This window comes from Denticeps clupeoides, chromosome 13 (assembly GCF_900700375.1).
Source record: "Denticeps clupeoides chromosome 13, fDenClu1.1, whole genome shotgun sequence".
NCBI classification, from domain to species: Eukaryota; Metazoa; Chordata; class Actinopteri; order Clupeiformes; family Denticipitidae; genus Denticeps; species Denticeps clupeoides.
In genome coordinates this window covers 6,653,951-6,680,512 of record NC_041719.1, presented here as the reverse complement: position 1 = coordinate 6,680,512, position 26,562 = coordinate 6,653,951, and the positions used below count along the sequence as shown (strand labels likewise).

Sequence of the window (26,562 nt, the reverse complement as noted above, 5' to 3'; positions counted from 1 at the left end):
TACCAACCCACCAGTCATATGGATGACATGAGCAGTTGCTCAGGGCAGAATCATGGTGGGGGCGACATCTCGAGTTGTTTTAGTCAACAAAATTTATGATGATGTATCTTCATCAACTAACCTTTTTGATGTGATTAAGACGAGACGAGATGTAAATGCTGGTCAGGTAATGATAACTATAACAAAATATATAATATAATATTATTTAGGGCTGCACGATTTGGGGAAAAAGACATATTGCAATTATTGAGATAAATATTGCGATATGTGATTGCGATATGATAAAGGACACTTGCTTGTATATCAATGAGAAGTCGCATACAAATTACTAATAGTGAAATGTTTAATTTCAAAGTGAAACATACAAACTACTTATAACAACTTGAAATGCCCAGTGCTTTCAAAATACAATATTCTACAAAATTAAATAATCACAAAAAACTCTTTACATTACTGTCGAACAACAAACCCTGGTAAGGCTAAACAACTGTTTTGATTATATTTGGCCATTATAAAATCCCGTATTATAGTTCTTACATTTAAACAAAACGTTGTTTGGAGGCTGACTTGAACACAGGGATGCATAGCTTTGCTAGCTTAGCTAAGGTTAAGATTTGTTAACTGAGGTGAATTTCTTTAGGAAACCTTCAAAGTTTGAGAAAAGTTAACTAAACAGCTAAGAACAGTCTAAATAGTTAATGCCTACGTTTAGCCACGTAATGCCTGGTTTGGAGCGTACAGCGGTTTGTACAGCCCCAAGCAGCACAAGAGTGAGGCATTTTTATGCACTTCTCTCCATAGACATGTATATGCTTCACTCCACAGCATAGCCTATCGCAATATGGCAGCGACGTTGACGTACGATGCAGCTCGTCATGCGACGTCTACCCAGTCACGAATCTGAGGTCTCCATTGAACCGAATCGAAAGTCATGTGACCAAACACGTCACATCCGACTGAAGTGAGACTTCAGTCAGCTCGCAAACTTTGAGAGAATGAGAGAATGGATCGGATATGTTGTCAATCCAATCCATGTACTAATCATTTAAATCGCAGCTTTTTGCGTTCATGTAATCGCACAGACTGACATCGCGATTACGATTGTGATTTGATTAATCGTGCAGCACTAATATTATTGACAAATTTGACAAATTTATACTAAAATGTCTTCATTTTTGTTGACAAAAACGAAACAAGACATTATTTCCTTTCTGTTTAATCATGTAATTATATTTTCTTTCCTCATCCGGTCCAACATATGACGTCACATCCGCAATACAAAATTAATTAGATTTCAGGAAAAATTCTAATGGATGAGGAGATGGCTGGGAGAAAATGACAGAGATCTTAGGATCTTTTTTTACAATGAAGTGGAGAAGAAAACAGAACAAGAGGTCATAAAACATGGAACAAATCAGAGCATATTCCATGTCTGGAATGGATGTAATGTATTATTGAGTGTATAATGTAACAGTAATATAATAATATATAGTACCTTTAATAATGCAGAAATGAATGTTTTTGTCTGTTCTACAAGGTACTTGTACTATACTGACTGGGATAAAAGTAGTCGGTGCTCATTGGCTAAAACTAGACTAAAATATTCCTGACTAAAATATCAATGGCTAATTCTGACTAAAATATGACTAAGCATGATTTTTAGTTGACTGAAACTTGACTAGACTAAAAATGACAGCTTGACACAAAGACATTATGATATAGACTTATAATTAGCAACAAACACACTAGGACCACCCCTGTCTGCATCCACACGGGAGCATTTTCTGAAATGGTGTCATCCACACGGAGAAACAGCGAACAGCCCAAGCGCTGTTTAACCCCTCCCACAACTGTGCCCTGTTGCCCTTTTCCGTGCGGAAGCAGGGACAATTTCTATCCAATTTTTCCTGTTGTTACGGACAGGGCCTCAGGGTTAAGTGTAAGCAAGTGGGGCTTGAACCTATGATCAGCACAGTGGTAGTAGCCTAGTGGATAACACACTCGCCTATGAACAAGAAGACCCAGGTTCAAATACCGTTTACCGTCATGTCCCTGAGCAAGTCACTTAACCCTGAGTGTCTCCAGGGGGACTGTCCCTGTAATTACTGATTGTAAGTTGCTCTGGATAAGGGCGTCTGATAAATGCTGTACATGTAACAAACTTTAATTTCCACCCAGTCTTCCATAACAGTAAAGTAATAAGTGTCATATTTGACTGACAGCTATAGAGAATGAACCTCCATGAAAATCACCAAAAAAAAAAAAACACAGGATACAATTTCCAAGGTGGCAAGTTTATAATGGTTGGCAACATGGCACCAGTCAAGTTGCATGTCTCTATTGAGAAAGCTCTGTTACTCATTCTTGCTTTGCTCAGCCCCAAAAGGTTGCATTGTGGACACTACACACCATGTGCCCAGTGTTTAGTGCAGTTCCATTCATACCCTAGCATGCTCATCATACTGAAAATGCATTGTGTATATGTAAATGCTCTTTTCATAATCACTAAACAGCAAAAGGTTTGACTGACAAAGAGAAATCAGTGATTTCCAATCTACAGGGTGGGCCATTTATATGGATTTATACACCTTAATAAAATGGGAATGGTTGGTGATATTAACGTCCTGTTTGTGGCACATTAGTATATGTGAGGGGGCAAACTTTTAAAGATGGGTGGTGACCATAGTGGCCATTTTGAAGTCGGCCATTGGATCCAACTTTTGTTTTTTCAATAGGAAGAGGGTCATGTGACTTAAAATTTATTGGTAATTTCACAAGAAAAACAATGGTGCTTGGTTTTAACATAACTTTATTCTTTCATGAGTTATTTACAAGTTTCTGACCACTCATAAAATGTGTTCATTCCCAATCATTCCCATTTTATTAAGGTGTATCCATATATGGCCCACCCTGTAGAGCATTCAAGACTTTGTGAGTGCATTTCTTATTCTACTGGATGGACTGCTCTGGTATGATGAAAAAATTTATTGCAAGGGTGCAGCAATTAATTGACTTATTTGAGTATAACCATCTTCCCACTAATTTAGCTTATGACATTGTTGTGTGTGTGTTTTTTTTTTTGCACTGTGCCACTGGTGGCCTAGCTGTTATGGAAGCGGCTCCATAATCAGAAGGTTGCCGGTTCAAATCATGATCTGCGCCAAGGTCACACCGAGCAAAGCACTGTCCCCACACACTGCTCCCCGGGCACCTGTCATGGCTGCCCACTGCTCACCAAGGGTGATAGGTTAAAAGCAAGGGACACATTCTGGGGCAGCAGTGGCCTAGCAGTTAAGGAAGCGGCCCTGTAATCAGAAGGTTGCCGGTTCGAATCATGATCTGCGCCAAGGTCACTCCGAGCAAAGCACCATCCCACACACTGCTCCCAAGGGGCCTGTCATGGCTGCAAACTGCTCACCAAGGGTGAGTGATCAAGGGTGACGGGTTAAAAGCAGGGGACACATTTTGGGGCAGTGGTGGCCTAGCGGTTAAGGAAGTGGCCCGTAATCAGAAGGTTGCCAGTTCAAATCCTGATCTGTCACTGAGCAAAAGCACAGTCCCCACACTCTGCTCCCCGGGTGGCTCTCATGGCTGCGTGAGGGTGATGGGTTAAAAGCATAGGACACATTTCGTTGTGTGCAATTGTTGACGTGCACCGTGTGCTGTCAACATTGACAATCATCAAAATGACAATCACTTCACTTTACACAGAAACTGCCAGTCTGCATTTACAGTTGAAAATAGCCAAACTGCTTCACTAGTTCCCCCATTATCAATTATAGATGTATTAAACTAATGTCTTTGTCACTTGATTTTCTGCAACCACTGTAGATGACTGAACAGGGTGTTTTCCACCCTCATTGTGACAGCAATGCATTTCCAATGCATTCTAAAATGTCAGATTTTTTTTTATCAAAGTGTTCATAAAGCCACTTTGCTGATTTCAGGCTATACTAATCACCAGACCTAAGTAGATAATTCACACACAACAATACAGTTGGTGGTTTGACCTGATCACCCACTGCTCTATTGTAGAACTCTGTTCAAATGGAAACCGAGCGACACAAAAGAGCAAATATACATGACAAAAATATATGCGTTGCACAAAAGAGACAATGGTTATTTATCATATTGGCGTGTTTTATGCCAAATAAAGATGCAGTTAAAACTGATAGTCACAGTATGGTAAAGGTAGAAAGCAGAAAGCCAGGAAAAAAACATCATTAGTTTAATGAAAATGCACACGCACACTTTGCTCAATTCATCAAACGTTGGCCAGCCGCTCGGTTAAACTGGCCGGCAAATTGTCCAACGGCGACCGAATAGCAGGCGGCTAACTCGGCGCGTCCACCGCTGTATCTGGGCTACGCGCAGCCCGCGTTGGCTTGAAATGTACCTCGGCCACGTATGAACAGTTTATCCTCAAGCTGTTTAACTATCGTATTTTAAACTAGGAAGAAACTCGACTTTTGAATCGTAAAATCGTCGGGTCGCCTGCCAGGCTAGCTAGCGGTCCAGCTAACTTGCTCGCCCACCCACCCCCCCGATGGGAAGCTAGCCAGCCGCGCGGCTCCCGCGGCAGCTCCGCCGCTTTTGTGCGTGACGCGCCCGCAACGCACGCCTGCATGCGGGGTGCGAAGGCACGGAGACGTGCGAGCCCGTTCTTCCCGAAAAACACGGCGCACGAAAGGCCGGTTTGGCCCCAAACGACTCGGCTGCAAGAAAGGCTCGTGTTCGCGGTGCCGCGGGCGGAAAAAAGCGCACATTTCACTGTGCACCGTGCACGGACAAGAGGAGGAGGGAAGGCCAAAAAAAGCAGGAAATCGGCATGCTTTAAATGGCAAGCAAATTCGTCTGCGTGGAAGTGCGCGACGGGCCTCGAGCCGAAGCGCAATTGTTGACGCGAAACGGCCGAGCTCGCCCCCGAGAACAGCCCCCTCCCGCCGCTTCCTACCCCGCCGCTTCTCCCTACAAAAAGTCAACACAACGCCAGGCGACGTGAAATGGCTGATCCGGCTCGCAAATAACCCCCTTCTCCACTGCACCGCCGCCGCGCCGCAGCGAAATGACCACGACACGGCCGCTTTACCTCCTGCTCCGGGACGGGCCGCTTCGCGTCTGTTTTCTGTCAATATCAAGATTTTCCTTTTCTTTGCAAAAATACAAAAAAAAAAAATACAGATGATCGGTTCTCTCTGTGTACGGGGAAGCTCGGCCTCACGCCTCCTTGAGTGGCCGCATTCGTGATTGGATGCGGCGAGCGCTCGTGGAAAGGGTTCCGGGACGCCGATTGGCTGCGGGGAATGACTGACAGGAGAACGTAGCAAATGGCGTCAGCCGTGGAGCAGTCACGTAAAACACGTCTACGGTTTTCCGGGATTGGGCAGGTTTGCGAATGCAAATGTTTTAAAAGCAAGTACGTGTCTCTTAATGGACTTGGCGGACCTGTTCGCGGTGAAGTCGAGCATGGATTAGTTGCTGATGGTTGCCCACGTGATCACTGTTAGGGAGCACATAGTAAAAGAAATCCACGTCTCAGGTTAAAATGAGGGAGTTATTAAAAAGGAATTTATTGAAAAGTTGCGTACAGTACCTATAGCTATCCGATACTCTTTGGATCTCAAAAAAATACAAATCTATACCATTTTTTTCGTTCACACCTCATTAAATCAATGGCTTAAGAAAAAAAAAAACACTATAAACAGTAATAGCCAACGAAAATTTTAAAATTTAACTTGGAAGTTTAATATAACGGAGCATTAGGACTCAAAAACAATTTAAAGATATATATAAAAAAAAAAAAAAAAAAAAAAAAAAAAAAAGGCAGAACAGTTTAGCAGCTTAATAGACTACACACTACACGCATATCAAGACAAGTGGGTTTCAATTCAACAGGCAGCTGCAGCCTATGCCTGTAAGGATCCCGGCTACTGATGGAAATCGGCCTTTTGTGCTAATGTAGGACCAGCTTTCACCAACCCAAGCATCAACTTAATTTTAGTAGAGGACTGTGGGGGTGAACATATCTGGGATTAGGTCGGAAGGGCAATTTCTATGAACAGTCGAAGAGGTGCTTCCCCTGCAGAAAAAGTCAAGCACTGTTGTGCTTTGTGATGTGCGATTATACAGTACACTAACATATGAACACACTTGAGTAACCCCTACCAACATATGACACTTACAGCAAATACATACAAACTGTTATTAAAGCCCCACTCTTCTACTATACAGTACAGTTAATAAACGTAGAGGCAAAAAGGGGTTAACTACAAAACGGAACGTGCAGATAAATTAAAACCCATGTATTTCAGGCATTTTCTCTAAAATTTGTCCCTGTGTAAAAGCCTCCTCGAACAAGTTTAAACATATTAAGGCAGCTTATATACGTGAATTAAACATCTAAGACCCAATTGAGCAGGGAAGGTAAACTCCCAATACCCTGAAAAGTCTTACATTTGTTAAATATATATTAAGAAAAAAATAAAAAACTGAATTGCGGTCCGTTTTGTTAACTGCCTCACAGTTCATATCAGGCCCACACTGGTCACCCAGCAGCCAGGGCTCATCACCGGCCACTACTGTATCCAGGAAAGAACTGGTTCAGAATGGCTTGGAGTGGTTTGTTCACGCTCATTTGATAATTTTTGCCCAGGTCGTGTCTGCAAGCTGGGCATGTGTAGACTTCTGCTTTGAAAGACCTCTGCAGACATTCCTTTAATAATAATAGAAATAAAATAAAATTAAATAAATCAGTACATCCTCCATTTGCCATGTTAATTCATTGAAAGCTTAACTCCCCACGTGATAATAAGGTACACTCACCCTGCAAACATTATGTTGGCATTCTGTGGTAATGGGCTGGTACACCACTTCTTGGCAGCATATACACAAAAACACTTCCTCAACTTTGTTCAAAAATTTCTGCAAATAAAAGAAACGATGGGATTGTTTCTGAGTGTCAAACACTGACATTCTGTGACTGGTTCTAAGCAAAGAAGCATTTGCATTCCTATTTACATACCGCGACAGGCTAACTCTAAAGTAATTTGTTCTGCGAGTTTAGCCCTTTCTGAGCAGCACCTTGTTGCCTAAAGACGGCACATATGCATAGATTACAGACTCAGTTGCTGGATTTTCAGTATGGATTACCCTAATCATAATGGCTTGTGTTGCCTCGAAACCTATGCTACGGTTTCAGGCAGTCTAGATGGAACACTAGTATCCCTAGTTGGTCAAAACCCACCACAATTCAAAGTGCATTTCAACTCACCGGTCCAAGCTTCATCGACTCCATGGCATCATCCCACAGCTTTTTGTTTGCTTCATCTTCCTTGATTAAAGCCTTCTGGTCTCTTGTCAGTTTGTAGACTTCGACTTTCATTTTCTTGGGAGTGTTCTTGGCTGGTGAAGATCTCTCCTCATCCTCAGCTGCAAAAGAAAAGGTGGAAAACAATTATGCTTTTGTTCGAGGGAAGAGAAAAAAAAAAAAAAAAGAAAAAAAAATAGTACTTACCGGGCAGTGATTTTCTCTTCCTCTTTCCCTTGCTAGGAGTTTGGACTTCTTCCTCCTCCTCATTCTTATTCTCCTTTTCTTTCTCCTTTGCTGCCGCTGCCTCCAGGTAGCCCTCGGGATACTACAAAACACCAGACAGTTCAGAAGTTTTTATATATATATATATATATATACACACACACACACACACACACACACACATTACAGTATATATATACACATTACCAAAATCAAGGTGGGTAAAATACCTGCATCACAAGGCCAAGCTTCTTGACTCGTTCCTTCCCATCCCTGGTCCATGGAGCTGGTTCCTCATCATTACGCTTCAGCATATATCTCCAGACAAGGAACCCCGATTTGCCCTTCTCCGGCCAGTATTTCACCACCTGTTTTCATTCACTTGTGAGACGGGCTGATAAAGACCAAATGCCTGAAAAACAGCTGCTACTTCTCACCTTATAGATGCCATCGTATCTATTTCCATCTTCTGGGGAGTATTTACTGTGTTTACGGCCCTTCGAGCTGCGCACCACTCGAACAGGCTTGCCTGCTTTCCAATCTTTAGCCTCTGCACCATCTTTATCATTCAGTGAGGCATTGCAGTTTAATGCCAAAGCCCTAGACGACAAAGCCATTATGACATTAACAAAATTATATAACACACACCTTTTTTTTTTTTTTTAATATAGGAAAATACCTGTTCATGTTGGTGAGCTTCTGATCACATGACTGTTCCGCAGTTCTTTTGTTCCCAGACAGATCTCTTCCTCCAGACCCAGTGTACGTAAACTCATTGCCATCATCCTGTTAAAGTATAAAACTCATATTTATTTATTTGTTAGGCTTAAAAAATAAAAAATATCTATATGTAAATGAGGGGCAGGGCTAATTCAATCAGTGAGTCACTAAACAGGACATACCACATCGTCTTCATATCCACCGGCCAATACCAGAGAGTAGGCACCGTCATTGCTCCGCCCATGAATCCCTGCGACATGTGGTCTGTGGACACCTGATTCACTGACCTAACACATTCATATTAAAAGCATGCCTTTAGAGATATTCGTTCAGAAAAAAAAAAAAAAAAAAAAAAAAAAAAAAAAAAAAAAAAAGAACCTTCAGGCTAAAACTGGAAAGAAAAATAAAAAAAATAAAAAAATCTAAAAGTTACCTGGACTCTAAATTTCCATAATGTTCCAACTGGCACACCAGGGACGGGTCCATAATGGTTGGAGGGAACAATAGTACACTGCTTGGTGCGCCCGACACAGGCCATGCCCTTCCAAAACAAGCATGCACAACATTAAGTACATTAACTAAAATGCGTGATCCAATTCAGAAAGAAACAAATAAGCCTGAAGTTAAGTGAAAAGGTGCGATCTGAGAAACTATACCTTCCCCCAGTCCCTCTGGCTAGACGAGCTTGCAGATGCCATCTTAGATTTCTTCTTACTCTCTTTCAGTTTCTCACCAGCAAGAACCACTTCACTTGCATCATTTCGACAGTCTGGACAATACCTGTATAAAAGGAAGAGTGAAACATTTTAAAATCAGGTCATTTAGTGACCATTATCGTAAAACTGCAAGACGAAACAGACCGCTGCCACCAAAAACCAGAGAAACGGACGCAAACACACCAGTCCTCGTCTTCAGGGATGGACTGTAGCGGGGGGTTGAGGCAGTACATGTGAAAGGCCATGTCACACTCATCACAGAGGAGCTGCTTATCAGGATCCTGCTTCACGCCGCACACGTGGCAGTTACACCAGCGGCAGTTCTTGCTGGGGTTGTCCTTACAATGCTTGCACTCCGGCCCATTTGATCCTGAAAGAAGACGAGTTGTCTAACATATACCAAGTTCTTCAGAAGATCACTTTCTACCAAAAATCACATTAAAAGCAAGTAGTGTGTTACCATTTATCAACATGAAACGGCAAATTCAAGCAAAACGTGTCAAAAATGTTGTTATCTAGGCTACACGCTTTTAGAACACCCACTTTTCAGGGGACTGTCAGACATAGCTGCAGATGAATCCAAATTCCCTGGTTCCTCGATCTTGTATATTTCATTGGTGAACATTATCCGACAGTCATTCAGCAAGTCACCAGCATCCCTATAAGAACAACCCCAGTTCAATTACTCTGAAAACATAAGTACGTGTGTGTGTGTGTGTATATATATAAAGTATTTATTTTTAAAGTCTGCAATCCTCTCACATACCCAAGTAGTATCTTGGCATAAATTTCACGCTGGGTGCGGGTCTCCCGTTTCCTTTGAATCTGGGCATCATACCAGTAGCCCCTTTCTTTCGGCTCGTCTGGGTTATAGTTCAGCATCACCACCATGCCTTGCTCCAGCTGGTGCCACTGGTAGACCGTGCGTGCCCGTGGGCGAACATCCTTAGCTTGCAGGGCCACAACTCCATTCTCTGGGTAGCTGCACAACCCACACAGAGGAAGCCATTGAGAGACAGCTCAAAGCATGGAGCAAAAGGTCGGATTTTTGAGTTAAGGCAGGAAGTCTTATATATTTCAATTTCCCTCCAGCAGTCATGACCGAAAGCCTGTTGTTTAAGCAAAAGATAGAGTGAGCAGTCTTACTCTTCATATTTCACGTGGTAACTGATTTCCTCCTCTTCATCACTTTGTGCTGCAGCATCTCCCTCGGCGGTCTTTGTCGTCTTTGTGACATTAATGATCTGGGCCTCAAACCACGCCCCCATGTTCAAGTCTCTGGCATCCACAAATTCATTTATCTAAGAGCAAAATAACCATTCACAGGCCATTTTAAACATGTTACTGCCAATTTTAAAACTATAACAGGTCACGTACAGTTGGACAAGACGCCCACAGATTCAGATGGCGACCACGCTGACCAGGCAGCTTGTGTGGCAGCATTTTATGCCAGAAACCCAACCGCTGGCTAAATACCACAACGCGATTCCTTAGTACACCACTTCAGGCTCACCTTGTAGGAACCAAAGCCTGGGTCGACGAGGTCCGCCGCATCCACTTGGGCTGAAGTGCCGGCCGCCGGCCCCTCGTTCTCCCCGTGGGTCGAGCTCTTGTCTGACTCGCTCTGACCGGAGCCACATCCGGAGTCGGAGTCTGACAAGTCGGCATCTTTGTCCTTGGAGGCAGGGAGCGGAGGGAGGCTCTGCCTGATCAGTAGCTGCACAATATCATTGAGGCCCACGTTGTAATCGAACATCGTGTGGCCGTCCTCCATCTGCAAGGCGGCATCAGAAAATTAGTTTAAAAAATAAATAAATAAAATAAATACATTTCCCATAAGCAGATTAATACGAAATTGCAAGAGGTTTCGGAAAAGCACACCTGCTTGCCCCTGTAGAACAGCCTTTGCCTCTCCGGCTCCACCTTGAAAAGCTCTGTGATCTTCAAGCGAAGGTCATCGATCTTGGTGAGTTTCGACAGGGAGTCGACCCGGTGGGTCTCCTTACCGTCCATGGTGCGCACCTGAATCCACATCGCAGCAGCCCTGCGTTAAAAAAAATTAAAAAATAAAAAAAAAGAAAACGGGCCGCGCAGTTAAAACGCGGTTCACCGGTTTAAAAACCCAAGCACACAAAAAAAAAAAAAAACCTCAAACGGCGGAGGCGGCAATAAAACCGCCATGAAGGCGCCGAGCCTCCCCACCCCGCCCCGGCGGTGTTGGCGGGAGCGCCCGGCTGCCATCTGCCAGTAGAGGACGGTCCCAAACTTCGCTGTCAGGCGACGTTTACGATGAAATTCGCTCATAGTTCGTTTCGCGACGTTTTATTTATTTAAAAAAAATATTTTAAAAAAGTTCCCTCTTGGGCGGAAAACTAAAGCGCGTTGCGATTCCGAAGAAAGTCGCGCGTAAAAGGACGCCGCTCGGTGCTGGAAAACCCGCGCTGGCCGCTTCCTCCTTCGTGCGCACCGCCAGGAAGCCGGCCAAAGTGGCCCACGCGTCCCCTCGTGGTGATGGAATCCTTTAAAACAAGAAAAGGTGAGTACGAGTAGAAAGAGGAGGGAAAAACACACACACACACACCCCGGCCGGACCGGAGGCAGGTCGGCGGCGCGCCGTGACAGCGCTCTCGCTCGGCCCGCACGCTAAGCGGGTGAAAAGTGGGGGGTTAACGACGAGCAGACCAGACAACCGCTCCGATCGCGTGTTTACATCGTCGGGTGGTTTAAAAAAAAAAAAAAAAAAAAGCGGCCCGGAGTCGACGCGAAAAGCCAACCACGCACGACCAAAAACGCGCCTTCCAGCAGCGTTTGCACAAAAAAAAACTTGTTTTATTTCTTTTCTTCGCCACAGTGACATGTGTCCGCGTTCACTTCACATACGATTAAAGCACAAAAGGAATCCACACGTACCTCTCTGATTCGCAAAATGCAACGCGCAGGTGGGGGGAGAAATAAATCACCGCGGGGAAAACGTGATAAGCGACGTGAAACCGGCACGACTTGGCGTTCGCTCCTGCGCGGTGGGTAAAAGTAAGTTGAAAACTGAATCATTAAGATTGTCCCGCAACGTGTTCGCCCCCCGCCCTGCGCCGGACGCCGAGCGCCGCGATTGGCTGCCGCCTGTCGCGACGCCGCGCCGCCGTTGGTCGATCGCGGTGTCGATCAACCAGACAGCCTCAGCGCGCGAAACCAGGATCTCGTCCCAGCCACGCGTTCAACTACCGCGAGATTATGCAAAAACAGCCCGAATCTATCAGGAAAAAAAAAAGTTAAGAACAAGTTGTTTGGACGGGGCGAATGGGTTTTTCGTGCGTTCGGTTTTACGCCGGTCTTTGATGACACGATGGTTTACACGCGTGTCCGAACCAAAAATTGGGGGAAATCGCAGTCGCGAATGCGGTAAACCTCTCGAGTCATAAATGAGTAAATCTTCAGCTATTTCTGGCGCCTGGTATTGTTGTGAATCACCCCCCTCTCCCTCTCTCTTTGTTAAATTTGGCGGGAGATCGTCGCAAATGCATCGCAATCCGTGCGTTAATTTTGCATTCTCCGACGTCTGTATTACATAAGTAGAGATCCGAGAGAAAAATAAAACGTTATTGCAAAAAAAAAAAAAAAAAGTATTGTTTATGGGCCTTTTGTTTATAAATGGGCTTCGGCGATCACCATTACAGGTTTCATGCCCGTTCTGTCTATTCACTTATGTATGTCATTAGATCTAACCTTTAAAGTCATTATCTCTGTATTTACATTTAAGGCATTTGGAAGACGCCATTATTCATGTTATAATCAATGAAGTGATTACTAGGGGTCACTAGGGGGGTCACTAAAACCCTAACTACAATCATTTTATCCACTATATTGTAGTTTCTATACACAAGACAAACAATATGTTTACAAGTCAGTCTAAATATTCTCTAAAAAGGAAGGTCTTGAGCCGCTGTTTGAAAGTGCTCAGTGACTGGGCTATTCTGACCTCGAGGGGAAGTTCATTCCACCACTGAGGGGGCAAGTCAGAGAAGAGTCTAGATGAGTGTCTGTCTAAGTGAAGTGATTGTCACATGTGATACACAGTGAAATTTGAATTTGTCCTCTGCATTTAACCCATCACCTGGAGTGAGCAGTGTGCAGCCATGACAGGCGCCCGGGGAGCAGTGCGTGGGGACGGGGCTTTGCTCAGTGGCACCTTGGCGGATCGGGATTTGAACCGGGAAAGACTGCTGATGTGAGTCGAGAAGGATTGTTAACATGTGACGTGACGTGACGTTTCCCCGGTGCAAAAACATGACCTCTGGACGTTTACTTTAATTCAACACGAATTCTCCCGGGAGCGGTCGGGTGGGGAGCAGCCACGCTGACCCCCGTTCTCGGCACCACGTCGTGTCGGAGCCCCGCCAGCCGGACGCGCTTCCGGGTCCCGCTTCCTGCTTTTACGCGCGGACTCTCCGGACGATCGACGCGCGGAAGCGGACGAGGTTTGTCCACGATTTAATACGACGTTTTCGCTCCTCAAACGTGTCGGTCAATTAATCAGCGACGCTTTGTGGAACTTTTTAATATAAAATGTCATTGACTGAAAGTACGAGTCATGAAGTGTTCGGTGAGTGAGCACGTTTCTTGTTTTTTTTTATGTATTGCAGCTGGGAATAGACTTGACCTAAAAGGCGTCAGTGCCGAAAAAAAATGAGTTGCATCAAACAATGAGGGCAAAAGTTCCCCAGTCCAGAGCCCCGGAACAATGGCACAGAAAGAGCGCGACGACGGGCAGGAAGGGGGGCATGGCACTGACCTCCAGGACGCCTTTCGGATCCTCTCGCTCGCCCCCGAGCAGAGGATCCGCGGCCTCGTCCGCAAAGAAGCCCCCTGCGGCCGTGCGGAGCTGCTGGTGCGGGCCATGTCCCTCATCGTCCTGGGCAGAGGTTCGGAGGCGCTGGCTGAGCTCCAGGACCTCCGGAGGAACGGCGTGGCAAGTTGCTTGGCCGAGGTGGTCGAGGAGCGCGGGGGCCGGCTGGTGGACGTGGGGCCGGGGCGCACGGGCGACGCCTTGCTCGACCTGGCGAGGGTTTTCGAGGTGTTGGCTCGGGAAGGGCTGTGCGGAGACTCGCTGAGAGATCGGGCCTTCCGGGTGGCCCTTCTGAAGTGCCAGGGCGGCACCGACGAATTGTTCGGTTCTGACACTTCCGAGGTACGCTGCGGGAATGCGAACGATCAAGCTCTTCAGCAGCGCGCCGACAGCATTCATTCTCTTAAAACCGACTGCCTTTTGGAGGACAGGATTGCCCAGATGTGGCCGTCCTCGCTACGATCCACTCCCTCCACCCATAGCTCTTATCCCAGTCGTTTGGAGATCAGTTTGTCCACCGGAGATGCAAGCATGGGGGACTCTAGTCAAACGCTTCTACATAGAAATGACTCACAGAGCACTTCAAATCACACACCTAATACTGAGGTGAAGACGCCGTGTAGGACAGAGGAATGTGACAAATCCACCAAAATGACTTCCACACCTGGGCTACAGCCCGACCGTTTACCTGCTAAAATGTTTCTCCCGTGTCCCATTCGCCCGGCAAGCGGAGAGCTGGTAACATCTAAAAGTAGAAATATCGGGCCTGATATTCCTCCTCCTGGCGCTAAACGTGAAACTTCCCACCCACCGACACCTCCCCTGGGCCCGGGAGCGCAGGAACCCGCGTTGGAGGAGAGCGAGGAAGCGCTCCAGTTCTACTCTTTCGTCATTCTACACGCACAAGAGGATGAGGATGTTGCTGAGGAGTTTAAAGAGAAATTTGAAGGCATGGATATTAGCCCGGGGGCCAATTTTTCCACCGACTTTGCCGTTGCCGGCAAGTCTCCTTTGGCCTGTTTGGAGGACGCCATTGAAAACTCTGCTTTCGTCATCCTGTTGCTGACCAGGAACTACAGCTCCCGCATGCATGAGCTGGAGACCAATACAGCGCTCATCAATGCCGTGGAAAATCCGAGCCGAACTAACTCTGTCATTCCCCTGCTACCTCGGAAGAACTCTCTGCCTCGCGAGTGCATGCCAAAGGTTCTAAGGGCAATACAGCCGCTGTATGAAATCCGTAAGAACTTCATCAGCAGCGCTAAAAAAGCCATGGACTCGGCAATGGTTGCTAAAAGGAAGAGGCTGTGGGTTCAAGCGCAGAATAAGAAGAAACAGGCACAGTGTCCAAATCCATGGCTACCGTATTACCCAGGTCCATCAAATTTACCAGGATGTACTAATATTAGCATTAATAATGCCAAATGCATCATGATTGGGAACAATTCAACCATGACAATAGGGGACCCTGCAGTGATTGAGGATGAGGGTGGTTTCTAAATAGACAAGGTGAAGGATTTTTCCTGGATTTTTCGCATGGTGGGGAACATTTAACCAAACCATTGTTGCACTTGTATGCTCATATACAAATTGTGATGAAGAACTTGAATCAATTGTTTAAGCTACTCTGGCTCAGATGTTGGGGTTTTTTAATGCAGGATATTTTACAGTCGTCTACATTTTTTTTTCTTTCCATTGATCTAATTTGATTAATCTCATTTCATGTTTTTTTCTTTTCTTAGTTTGACATTGAAAAGCATAGAAGCTGAAATTAACAAGAATCATAGTCTTTGCCTAATCTTCAGCCACACTTTTACAGAGCAGATCAGAAGAGTTTGCAAAACAGGCAACATTGTTTCACCAACAATGTGTATACCATGTACCACACTACATTAAAATCACATCTCCTTGCAACCTAACCTGTACATATGTGCATATTTTTCATTTAACTGTTAATTATGGGTTGACATTTATTCCATTGTATTATAAATATGATTGATTGTCATCATGTATTTGTTACAATGTTGATATAAAAAAAAAATGATGCCTTGCGTGCCATTATCCGTGCATCCATATTTTTTCTTTTTATTATCACGAGAGATGCCATAAAGGATGGCGAGCAGGTGAAACGTGTTTTTAAACGTGTCCCCTGACATGAACATTTTTTTTGCTTTTATATATCTTAGTGGGCACCTAGTAGGATACCTGAAGTCTCTTTCTGAAATTCAGCCTTGGTGCAGCCGCATTAAGCCAGTCCCACAATGAGATTTCCCCACTTCGGTGTCTGTGGCTTTAAATGCTAATGCAGATGAGACCGGCCTATAGAAGTTGGGGGCATTCACCAACACCATTCACCAACCACAATGCTTAGCGCAGACAGGAATTCGGGTCGGCATTTCTTCAGAAAAGAGTAAAATTAACCAATTTTTACATCCAATTGCCGAGCAACCGCAATCCTTCGGACATTTGGAAGCCATGACGGTCAGTGGAGATAATGTTTTAGGGGAGGGGCAGGAAATTCTCTGGGCAAAAAAAGCATGAGAAAGGGGAGGTAACCTTTCCTCTTATGATGACCTAAGGGGACAAATTTCAGATCCGACCGTCTGGGCTGCTGCTCTCTGAACTGTGAAGCAGAATGACCAAAGCACTCTTTATACATATCACCATTTCTAACCAATGCAGGACCATAGACAGGCTCGGAGAACTCGTATTAATGTTAAATAATCTCACAAAGTGGAATTTTCATGATGTGGGACCTCGTAGCAGGCGTAAAGAAGGCCTGGCTTTTAAAAAACTGTACATGTCGGCCTCGACTGATATCCAAATACAGCTCTAATCTGGTCACTCTAGTTTAATAGTACAATAAATCAATATATTGGTTGAACAACCAATTTCACAGCAGCATTGGCAATGTAAAAAGCCTGTCCTTTGGCCCAAAATTGGAATCCAACTCGGCAGCGGACATCAGAGCCAAGTAAAATAAAGTAAAGATTGTGTTGACCTTGTTAGTCTGACTCCATTAATCATTAATGTATGGAGATCAATGTGTTTGAACTCATCTGATACCTGGATATACAAAGGCATAGCACAATAGAAGTTTAACAGTTTCTAATTTAGTACCACAGGTAGAATACCATTGCAGTCACATGGACATAGTGTAGGTAAAATGGCACCAAAAGGAAAAAGACAAATTATGGAAAAAGAGAAAGCGATCAAGGAGCGAACTCCAGAGAGCAAAGCCCTGGACTTGAGAGGTGAAGAGAACCGCCTCACTCGGGGAAGACCACGTGCGTTGGTGGTATAGTGATGAGCATAGCTGCCTTCCAAGCAGTGGCCGGTCGCGGATAGTCAAAACAGACAACCAGCCAATTGGATAATCTTCATAAACTTCATAATCAATCATAAGTAATTATTTGGTTGCTATAATTAGTTATTATCTATTTTTTTCAATTGTTTGTCAAAGTGTGTTTAATTATTACTTCCTAGAACAATTGTTACATTTCAAATTACAGAACCGACATATTACAGTCTTATGACACATCTGTTTAAACGCAATTTAAACTGCATAATGAAATGTTAAGTATAAAAGCAACGTTTAATAAAAAAACTTTATTTACAGCATTTATCAGACACCCTTACAATCTTACAATCAGTAGTTACAGGGACAGTCCCCCTGGAGACACTCAGGGTTACATGTCTTGCTCAGGGACACAATGGTAGTAAGTGGGATTTGAACCTGGGACTTCTGGTTCACAGGCAAGTGTGTTACACACTAGGCTACTACCACCCTTATAAACGCATCACCTATAGAGAAAGAACAGAGGACACGTTAAACAAACTGTAAATTGCTCTTTATTGCTTTAAGTACACGTTACTACTTATGATTTCACTATGATAATCACTATACAGAAGTCTAGGGAACATATAAACATTTAAAACAATAATTTCAAGTGTATATGTATACATATATTTATCTCCATGGGTTACTCGTGTCTAAATCAGCATGAAAAGTTTTTTTTTTTAATATGTCATGATGAGGACTGAAAGTATGCTGAGTTTACAAGGAATTACATGAATAACCCTCTAGCTGAAGTCGCAGGCAATGTGCTCCTTTTTTCTCTCTTCTGTCCAATAAACGGGAGACTTTTGAAACTGCTCCCAGGTCATCTTTGCCTGCAAACCCTCTACATGGTACAAAGAATAGACTTTTGCACTTTTCCTGCAACACCAGCAAAACCAGTATGAGTATGGAGGCTGTTAGGGCCCTGATTCAGTGGTAAGTATCTACTGATTGTAAGTCGCTCTGGATAAGGCTGTCTGATAAATGCTGTAAATGTAAAGGTAAGGCAGAATCTACACAGTCATCCAGTGAGATACTTTTGACCTCTCTAGTACCTGTTGGAAGAAAGGAGTAGCAGCAAAGTCCTGGAAGCTCATCCTGGGATCAGTGAGACCCTCGGCTGCATAGGTCTGGAAAACCTCTTGAGAGCAGCATAAGTATTTAACTTCTGCTGACTGATAAAAAAAAATGAATTTCCTTCACCATCCTTTCTACACCATCTCTTGTCAGAGATGATTCTGGCACTGGGGGACTCCTGGTAGGAGGGTTAAATTCTGCTTGTGGCAGGGCAGTGAGCGTAACCTTGACCGTCTAACTTCCTGATGCTGCCACAGGTCCTGAGTCTCCTGGAGCCTCTCCTCACTTGTGTTCAGTGAAGAGCTGGTGTTCTTCTTCTTAGCCAGGTGCTTAATATACCTTGTAGAGATGACCTCTGTACAAGACAAATACATTCCATTCGATCAGAGCGGAGTTGATACCTCCAAAATGTTAGTCCTGACAAAGAAAGTTGAAACAACGCCAATAACCCGTAGTGGTCGGAAATATATTACATCCGTAATGTTAAGCAAAAGCATTGAAAATGAATAGGAATAGTTAAGGGGAGTCAAGCTTAGCAATTCACGGCCCGAAAAGGAAAAAGACTAATTATGGAAAAAGAGAAAGCGACCATGGCGCGAACTCCAGAAAGAAAAGCCCTGGCCTTGAGAGGTGAAGAGCACCGCATCACTCGAAGAAGACCGCGTGCGTTGGTGGTATAGTGGTGAGCATAGCTGCCTTCCAAGCAGTTGACCCGGGTTCGATTCCCGGCCAACGCAGGACATGCCTTTTATATTTCATCGCGCAATGCGCAATGCGTTCGTTGTTTAGATGGTCGGTACAACTGTGCGGAGATATGAGGTTCATAAAAACTAGATCTTATTTTGGCGATATATATGGCAAGGGCTTTTTATGTGTCAGTGTACTTTCGGGTGGCTTCGGCAACGTTCGAAAAAAAAAAAACAATGGCGTGTAACCACTCGATGGAAACATTACTTTTTATGAGATTTTGTTTATAAGGTTTTTAGAAGCTGAGCTGTGCCCAGCATAACGGCTTTAGTTACTGTATGAATGGTATTTAGACCCGTCTACAACCATCCAATCACATGTGCGGAATTTTAACCCTGTAGCCAATCACCAGAGGCCTTGTTCAGACGTTGTACGGAAGGCGCTTTTGTCTGGTAGTACGTCTTGCGCGGTGCGTGCTAGGTTCAAAATCCCCCCCACACACGTTTTTTTTTTTTTTTTTAATCGTTTCCTCTGTGCTTTCGGAAAGTAGCAGCGCGTCTCTCGTTCTGTACGAAGCACGCAATGGCGACAGGAGGTGGTTCGGGCCAAGCGACTGACGGTGATATCGAGGAGGACGCCTCGCAGCTGATTTTCCCGAAAGGTCCGTGAATGAATGTGTTCCCACGTAACGGTGTCATTATGTGTGTATAGAAAGTGACCCCGGCGTCTTATAGCTTTCTGGACAACATTTCAATATTTTTCTCCATCTATAGACACGCCAACCCCCAGTTTCGGTAGCATGTGTCTAGATAGCAATAGTTTTTGTCCACAAATCAAATGAAACCTCAAATTAGTTTCAGTGCCGCCTAAATCTTTTACAAAGTGCTGTGTGTGTGGTGTTTCACGTGGTCAATAAAGTTTTCTAATTTGGCAGAGTTTGAGAACGCCGAGACGCTTCTGAACTCCGAGGTGCACATGCTTCTGGAGCATCGGAAGCAGCAGAATGAAAGCGCGGAGGACGAGCAGGAGCTTTCGGAGGTCTTCATGAAAACCCTGAACTACACGGCCCGCTTCAGCCGCTTTAAAAACCGGGAGACCATTGCCAGCGTCCGCAGGTCTGCCTCGGGAGGCTTTCTAACATCAATTCCATTTATCAAACTCTTAACCCAGTGCGCGTACAGAACCTCTCTGCTCTGCCTGTTTCCTCTCCCGCAGCTTGCTGTTGCAGAAGAAGCTGCACAAGTTTGAGCTCGCCAGCTTGGCGAACCTGTGCCCCGAGCCTGCGGAAGAAGCGAAAGCTCTGATTCCCAGGTGAGGACAAACACAATTCGACACCGCTCCTCCACTCATAGTCTGTACTTTACTTTACTTTATTTAGCAGACGCTTTTATCCAAAGCGACTTACAAGAGGAAGACACCAGCAATTCTCGTTCGATTTCTATAGAATATTGAGTTTACAAACTAAGAGCCCTGATAAGGCTCAGACTTGTCAGTGAAGAGCATGCTCAGAGATTGTTAGGTGCTAGACTAAGAAATATTATAATGTATTTATACATTTATGTATTGTTTGTGCAATGTATACGCATGTGCGTGTGTAAGTGTTAGATTTGTCTGTAATATTTTTTGAATAAGAGGGTTTTCACCTTCTTCTTAAAAGTGGTGATAGTCTCGGCTAGTCGTGTGGAGGAGGGCAGGTTGTTCCACCAGCCAGGGACAACAACGGAGAACAGACATGATTGGAATCGGAGACCCCGTGAAGAAGGAATTTTTAGTCTCCTTTCGTTTGCAGATCTGAGAGAGCGTGCAGGAGTGTAGCTAGGTAGTAGTGTGTTGATGTAGGAGGGCGCAGTTCAATTTACAGCCTTGTAGGCAAGCATCAAGGATTTGAACTCAATGCGAGCAGCTACCGGGAGCCGGTGGAGGGAGGTAAGAAGAGATGTAACATGGGTGTATTTTGGCTGATTGAAAATGAGACGGGCTGCCATATTTTGGATCATCTGGAGTGGTTTTATGTGACGTACGCGAAGCAGACTCCTGTCTGACCCTGCGTTCAATTTTATTCCCGCCGCTAGTTTGGAAGGTCGCTTTGAAGATGAAGAATTGCAGCAGATTCTGGATGACATCCAGACCAAGAGGAGCTTCCAGTATTAAGGACTGTTTGTGTACGGCATCTAGATCCGAATCCAGCTGAACTTTACGGCCCTACGCGAAAAGAGAAGATGGCGTCTCTTCCTGATGGACTATTTCTTCCCACTTGAAGGCCAAATGTTTATAAGCAGTGAAGGACACAAGGACAGAATTTCTTTATATATATATATATATATAGATGTGTTTGGCTCGATATGTATTTTTAACTCATTTTATTTTTACAACAGGGCATCACTGATAAAGTGCAGGCAAAAATAAAAGTTTGTGTTAATGTCAGCAGTGTCCCTCTGTCGGCTTGTTGCGCGAAGTCACACGTTCAGGCAATATCCAGCACCTCCCGGCGAGTCTATGGCCTCCGGCAGCACACCAGCTGAGGTGGCCACCATCCTGACCGTGTTCTTCCCGTAGAGCTTCCTCTCGTACTCGAGCAGCTGGCGCCAGAAGCCCGCGTTGGGCCGCACGAACGGCCTGACTCCGAGCACCCAGCTGTGCGCGTCCAGGAGACTCACCCCGTGGAACTTCATGAGGTACGCCATCACCAGCGCCGGCGAACGGCTCCGGCCGGCCGAGCAGTGGACCAGGGTGCTGCCGGTCCGGTTGGCGCTGATGCGGTCCGCCACCTCCTCGAAGTGCTGCCCGATCTGGGCGTGCGGTTGGTCCGTGACGGGCACCCACAGGCACTCCACGCCGCTGTACTCCGGACACTCGTGTTCCACGGTGGCGTTCACAATTAGAGTGATGCGTCGGCTTCTGATGGCGGCGGGGGTGTGAGCGGCGTCCACGCCGCTGAGGTACAGTGTGGGGGTGATCTGAGAAATCGCCATGCGGCCTGTTCTGCGGAAGGAACGCAACGTAGGACAAATCTTTTGATAAAACACCACATGCTGCATTCAGTGGGAAATATTGATAATGTACATTTAAATAAGGCTACGTAGCACTCCGCTTCCTCCAGGTAACGTTTCCATCGTAAATCATTCGTGGCTACAACGTTTATAACAAAGCCACCGTGCGTGGGGATTCAACACAAAGGATGTTGAAACGCGAAAAGCACGAGATTCTTACGTCAGAGCGACGAGCGGGGTGTTCCGTGGGAGCGGTCACGCGGCAGGCCTGGGGCGACTCCGGTCTGCGTGACGCGGGCGAGTCATCGCGACGGTCAGGAAAACGTTTAATTCTATTTAGCGACGCTTCCACTCGCGTCCAATTGTGTTGCTCATCAGCCGCGACGATTTGGGGCGGAGGGGGGCGGGGTCTGCAGCGACGTCGTGACGTAGCTGACGTCGTTACGTCACGTCGCTATAACGGCGACTCTGTTTATCGGTTGTTTGGTTTCGTGTCGAGGGCCCGGCCGGGGCGTGTAGAGGACACGTCACGTGGCCACGAGTCACTTCTGCGCTCAATAAAAGCCCCACTTTCGCTCTAACACGCCACTCGTGTACGACAGCGCGCTGCAGCAGGTAACGCCGTTCTCGTGTTTTCACTTTCTCTCGCCTCGTTTTATCTTTCTTAGAAAAGAAAAAATATATATACTGGTTTCCGGGAGCAGTTTTAGTGCTGGAAGCGAGTTTGTTACGATCTTTGGAAGGATTATCTACAACGAGATTAAAGTCAATATAAGGCTTCCGTAGTGCAACGCCCAACGTTTGAAATATTTTATTTTAAAAGGAACTTTAAAGTAGAGTATCGTGTGTGACTACGCCTATTTGTTGTTTCTGATATTCCTACCGGTTTTAGACACGGGTTGGCGCTATTGCTTACAAAGTAAAGTGAAGTGATTTGTCACTTGTGATGCACAGCACACGGTGCACACAGTGAAATTTGTCCTCTGCATTTAACCCATCACCCTGAGTGAGCAGTGGGCAGCCATGACAGGCGATGACCCATGAGCAGTGTGGGGTAGGTGCTTTGCTCAGTGATCCGAACCGGCAACCTTCTGATTACGGGGCTGCTTCTTTAACCGCTAGGCCACCGCTGCCCCTAAAATTAAGAGTGAAAGTAATAATACTGCATTTTTAAATTAAGTAAATAGTGAGCTTGTGCATCATGTCACCTTTGGCATAGTGGTTAAGGAAACAGCCCTGTAATCAGAAGGTTGCCGGTTCGAATCCCAATCCGTCATGGTGCCACTGAGGTGTCACTGAGCAAAGCCCCTTCCCCACGCACTGCTCCCCGGGCGCCTGTCATGCTCACTCAGGGTGATGGGTTAAATGCAGAGGAAAAATTTCACTGTGTGCACTATATGTTCACATTAGTTCACTTTCTTTAAAAGGAAGGGAGACGAACCAAGATGTCCGTAATGGAGTGTATGCGTGAAAGCCCGCCTGTAGGCCGTGCCGGAGCAGCAGCTGACTGAATTGAACGTCCATGACTCAGACCACTAAGCCTCCGCCACTGTGGTGGCGCGCCACCCCCCCGAACGTGCAGAGTTATTTATAGCGGCGCACACATGGTGCCTCGCATGCATCCCGGCTGCCTGGATCCATGGGGTGAGGCGTGGGCCATGTGGGGCCAGGTTTTAAGCCGCGACGAGACGACACAAGTGCTCTCGGAGGGTGTGGGCATAATGAGGCATTATCAGCCGCTGCAGAATACGGACTGAAGTCTGGCAGGCTCTTGGTTTACATATTTGGCGAGCGCAGTGTGGATCAGATCCTGGTTCACATGAAAGTGCTCTCTCAGATTTGAATCTGGTGTGGTGCATTATGTTCTCCAGAGGCACCAGGGTGAAGATAGGGTACCTTGTTCAAAACCTGGTACAAGTTAACTAATCTGTGAAAACTGCTTAAATACTGAATAACCCGACGAGGTTACACATATTTTTACGAGTTACAACACCAGTGCTCACATCATTGTACGACCAGTCATAGAAGGTCACAAGGATTGTGGATATCCCTTATTTGAATAGGGGGACAACTCAGAGTCCAACTCTGATTGGACTGGTGATTGACTGTAAGAACTGTGGCAACTAAATGGATTAAAGCCCTCAGAAAGAGAAAAGACAGCGAAAGGAAGGATTGGTAGTGAAATGTGTAGTAAAACAGACGCTTGCTTGGCAGTAAAACAGACGCTTGCTTGGCAGTAAAACAGACGCTTGCTTGTTCGAAGGTCTTAATAATGCACATTTTCATGTCTTGCACATCGGTTTTTGGGATGGCCAGCTATTACAGGTCTGAGAGGACACACCTCAAGCTCAGGCAGGATTTTTTAAACTACCATTTCAAAAGAAATTGAACATTGATTTCACTTCAGTCTCTATTCAGTCCTGCACATGTTACTAATGTTAAATAATCAAAAGTCCAGTCAAGACACAAGAACAATTAAAGAGTTTAGCCAAGCAGTAAGTAGTTGGTAAAACCTGAAGTGGGTCAAAGTGTCCTCCCTGTCATCGACTTGGAGGACAGCCTATCAGTTCTGCAGAACAGATTCTTGCCCCACCACCCACAACAACTGTTTTGGCAGAGAATGTTCTACAGTATCTCACAACCTCTCACATTTTTGTAAATATTCGATTCTATCTTTCTTGGGACAGCACTGAAGACATGACACTTTGATACAGTGTTCATTTGGACACAAAAGTGAGTATATATTATTTTGTGCGGCCACCATCTGAACCAAATTTTCTTGGTCTCCATCCAAACTACAGGACATGGTTCCAGTTACAAACTGTTTACAGGCTTTCTTGTGCATCATCTTTAGAAGATGCTTCCTTCAGGGACAACAGCCATGCAGACCGCTTTGATGCAATGTGTGGTCTGAACGCTGACCTCCGACCCCTTCAACCTCTGCAGCAATGCTGGCACCACTCATACCTCTATTTTCAAACGACAACCTCTGGATATGATGCTAAGCACGTGCTCTCATCTTCTTTGGTTGACCATGGCAGGGCCTGTTCTGAGTGGAACCTGTCCTGTTAAATTGCTGTCTGGCCACCATGCCGCAGCTCGGTTTCAGGGTGTTGGCAATCTTCTTATAGACCAGGCCATCGTTATGTAGGGCAACAGTTATTTTTCTAGATCCTCAGAAAGGTCTTGGCCATGAGGTGCCATGCTTCGGTACGAGAGATCATCAGGTTTAACACACCCGAGACCTTGTAACACTAACGATTTACTTGACACGGGGACGTCACTTGGGGAAATGCTCACTTTTGTTGCCAGTGGTTTAGACATTAATGGCTCTGTTTGGTTATTTTGAGGAGACTCAAGTTTTACATCTTCAGTGTTGTCCCAATACAATTATTTACAAAAATGAGGCATGTACAAACCTTTGTGAGATACTGTATGTAAATACAAGCCTTTTTTTATACGAATCTTGTACTTGTATTAACTTTTTCATAACTTTTCTTTGTGCAATTACAGATCTTGAGGAAAGTCTTTGCTCTGTGATACCAAGGTACGAATGGCATCTGCTAAAACCTCTGAAACAAAGCCTTCGTCCTATAGGACCCAGCCAGCAACGGTAAAAACCAAGGCACAAACCAGTCCTCAGACCTCTCCTGAAGGAGCCAGAGGAGAGGTGGTCACTAGAAAAAACCACAGCCGAAAAACCGTCACAAATGGCGAACCGCCTTCTACCACTTCTGCCAAGGGGAGGAAAGGGAAAGACGCTAGTCTGAAGATGGATGACGACATGGTCAAGACGGTGGAGGTCCAGACCCGTGGCCAAAGGGAGAACCCAGACTGGTTTTCCTGGCGTCGGAATCGCATCACAGCCTCCGCTGCGCATCGTGTTGCTCACAGCCGATTTGCAAATGGCAAAAGTCAGACCCCGCCTGCCTCCTATATAGCAGGAATTGTTGGCGAAGGTCCAAACGTCAAAACACGGGCCATGACCTGGGGCATAGAGAATGAGGCGTTGGTGGTCCAGCGCTATGAGGAGTTGAAGAGCAAGGCCCTGGGCCGGGCTGTACGGGTGCAGGAATGCGGCCTCTTCATCGACCCACGCCGCAGTTGGCTGGCAGCAAGCCCCGACGGTATTGTGGAGGACAGACAGACCGGTGAACAGTTGCTTTGCTTAGAGGTCAAGTGTCCATACAAGCACAGGGACAACACTGTGCGACAGGCCTGCTGCCAAGACCGCACCTTCTGTCTGGAGCTGTGCAACAATGGCAAGGAGTACCGTCTGAAAACCAAGCACAGCTACTACACACAGGTGCAGTGCCAGATGGCCGTCACAGGCATACGCAAGGCTGACCTGGTAGTGTTCACACAGCATGAGACTGCCATTGTCCCTGTGACCTATGACCCAGAGTTCTGGAAGCAAACACTGGAAAAGCTGGAGAAGTTCTACATGAAGGCGGTCATGCCACACCTGCAAGAGAAAGGGATAAAGGTTACAGTGGCACAACCAGAGGAGTAAAAAGGGTTCCCCATGGACTGGTTTTCTGGAAGAAAAAAAAAAAAAAATAGATCCAGGCCACAAAGGCCTGACATGAAACATGTTTGCGAACTTTAGCTTATTAACTGGGTAAGCTAGCTGTATAGGAGGTGCGCAAAAAAAAAAA

The 26,562-nt window shown here is 45.5% G+C and overlaps 6 protein-coding genes and 1 non-coding gene across 9 annotated transcripts in view; 4 read left to right on the top strand and 3 right to left on the bottom strand.

The window, feature by feature from the left end:
- The window catches only part of kdm4b (lysine (K)-specific demethylase 4B), a 40,269-nt gene extending 35,043 nt beyond the window's left edge, over nt 1-5,226 (bottom strand). The window contains exon 1 of the mRNA XM_029000759.1: nt 5,090-5,226. The gene's annotated coding sequence lies outside the window, so the exon portion shown is untranslated. The remainder of the gene's footprint in view (nt 1-5,089) is intronic.
- A 600-nt stretch (nt 5,227-5,826) lies between these two features.
- On the bottom strand, nt 5,827-12,002 carry uhrf1 (ubiquitin-like with PHD and ring finger domains 1). The gene is made up of 17 exons (XM_029000463.1): nt 11,878-12,002; nt 10,849-11,011; nt 10,481-10,741; nt 10,114-10,268; nt 9,734-9,949; nt 9,511-9,626; nt 9,151-9,337; nt 8,908-9,031; nt 8,685-8,792; nt 8,434-8,538; nt 8,211-8,317; nt 7,969-8,131; nt 7,762-7,899; nt 7,514-7,634; nt 7,271-7,428; nt 6,823-6,921; nt 5,827-6,712 (listed from the first exon to the last, which is right to left on the bottom strand). Exons 2-17 carry the CDS (start codon nt 10,999-11,001, stop codon nt 6,566-6,568), a joined length of 2,358 nt encoding a protein of 785 aa, XP_028856296.1. The 5' UTR covers nt 11,002-11,011; nt 11,878-12,002; the 3' UTR covers nt 5,827-6,565.
- Nucleotides 11,206-15,877, top strand: ticam1 (TIR domain containing adaptor molecule 1). 2 transcript variants are annotated; one of them, XM_029000465.1, is made up of 2 exons: nt 11,206-11,503; nt 13,608-15,877. In XM_029000465.1, the coding sequence occupies exon 2, from the start codon at nt 13,706-13,708 to the stop codon at nt 15,308-15,310; it is 1,605 nt and encodes a 534-aa protein (XP_028856298.1). In that variant the 5' UTR covers nt 11,206-11,503; nt 13,608-13,705; the 3' UTR covers nt 15,311-15,877. The 2 variants fall into 2 exon arrangements, with proteins under 2 accessions (XP_028856298.1, XP_028856297.1); XM_029000464.1 differs by lacking the exon at nt 11,206-11,503 and adding an exon at nt 13,115-13,442.
- A 3,015-nt stretch (nt 15,878-18,892) lies between these two features.
- On the top strand, nt 18,893-18,964 carry trnag-ucc (transfer RNA glycine (anticodon UCC)). The gene has a single exon. It is a non-coding gene; the product is annotated as a tRNA-Gly (tRNA).
- Nucleotides 18,965-19,358: 394 nt separating this feature from the next.
- polr2d (RNA polymerase II subunit D) lies at nt 19,359-21,338 on the top strand. The gene is made up of 4 exons (XM_029001712.1): nt 19,359-19,575; nt 19,849-20,029; nt 20,130-20,225; nt 20,987-21,338. The coding sequence occupies exons 1-4, from the start codon at nt 19,497-19,499 to the stop codon at nt 21,063-21,065; spliced, it is 435 nt and encodes a 144-aa protein (XP_028857545.1). The 5' UTR covers nt 19,359-19,496; the 3' UTR covers nt 21,066-21,338.
- Nucleotides 21,260-22,392, bottom strand: LOC114802628 (dual specificity protein phosphatase 14). 2 transcript variants are annotated; one of them, XM_029001710.1, is made up of 2 exons: nt 22,125-22,392; nt 21,260-21,896 (listed from the first exon to the last, which is right to left on the bottom strand). In XM_029001710.1, the coding sequence occupies exon 2, from the start codon at nt 21,884-21,886 to the stop codon at nt 21,371-21,373; it is 516 nt and encodes a 171-aa protein (XP_028857543.1). In that variant the 5' UTR covers nt 21,887-21,896; nt 22,125-22,392; the 3' UTR covers nt 21,260-21,370. The 2 variants fall into 2 exon arrangements, with proteins under 2 accessions (XP_028857543.1, XP_028857544.1); XM_029001711.1 differs by having other exon boundaries at nt 21,260-21,891.
- Nucleotides 22,393-22,403: 11 nt separating this feature from the next.
- Nucleotides 22,404-26,481, top strand: LOC114802626 (uncharacterized). Its single transcript, XM_029001709.1, has 2 exons — nt 22,404-22,519; nt 25,418-26,481. The coding sequence occupies exon 2, from the start codon at nt 25,458-25,460 to the stop codon at nt 26,415-26,417; it is 960 nt and encodes a 319-aa protein (XP_028857542.1). The 5' UTR covers nt 22,404-22,519; nt 25,418-25,457; the 3' UTR covers nt 26,418-26,481.
- Nucleotides 26,482-26,562: the final 81 nt, after the last annotated feature.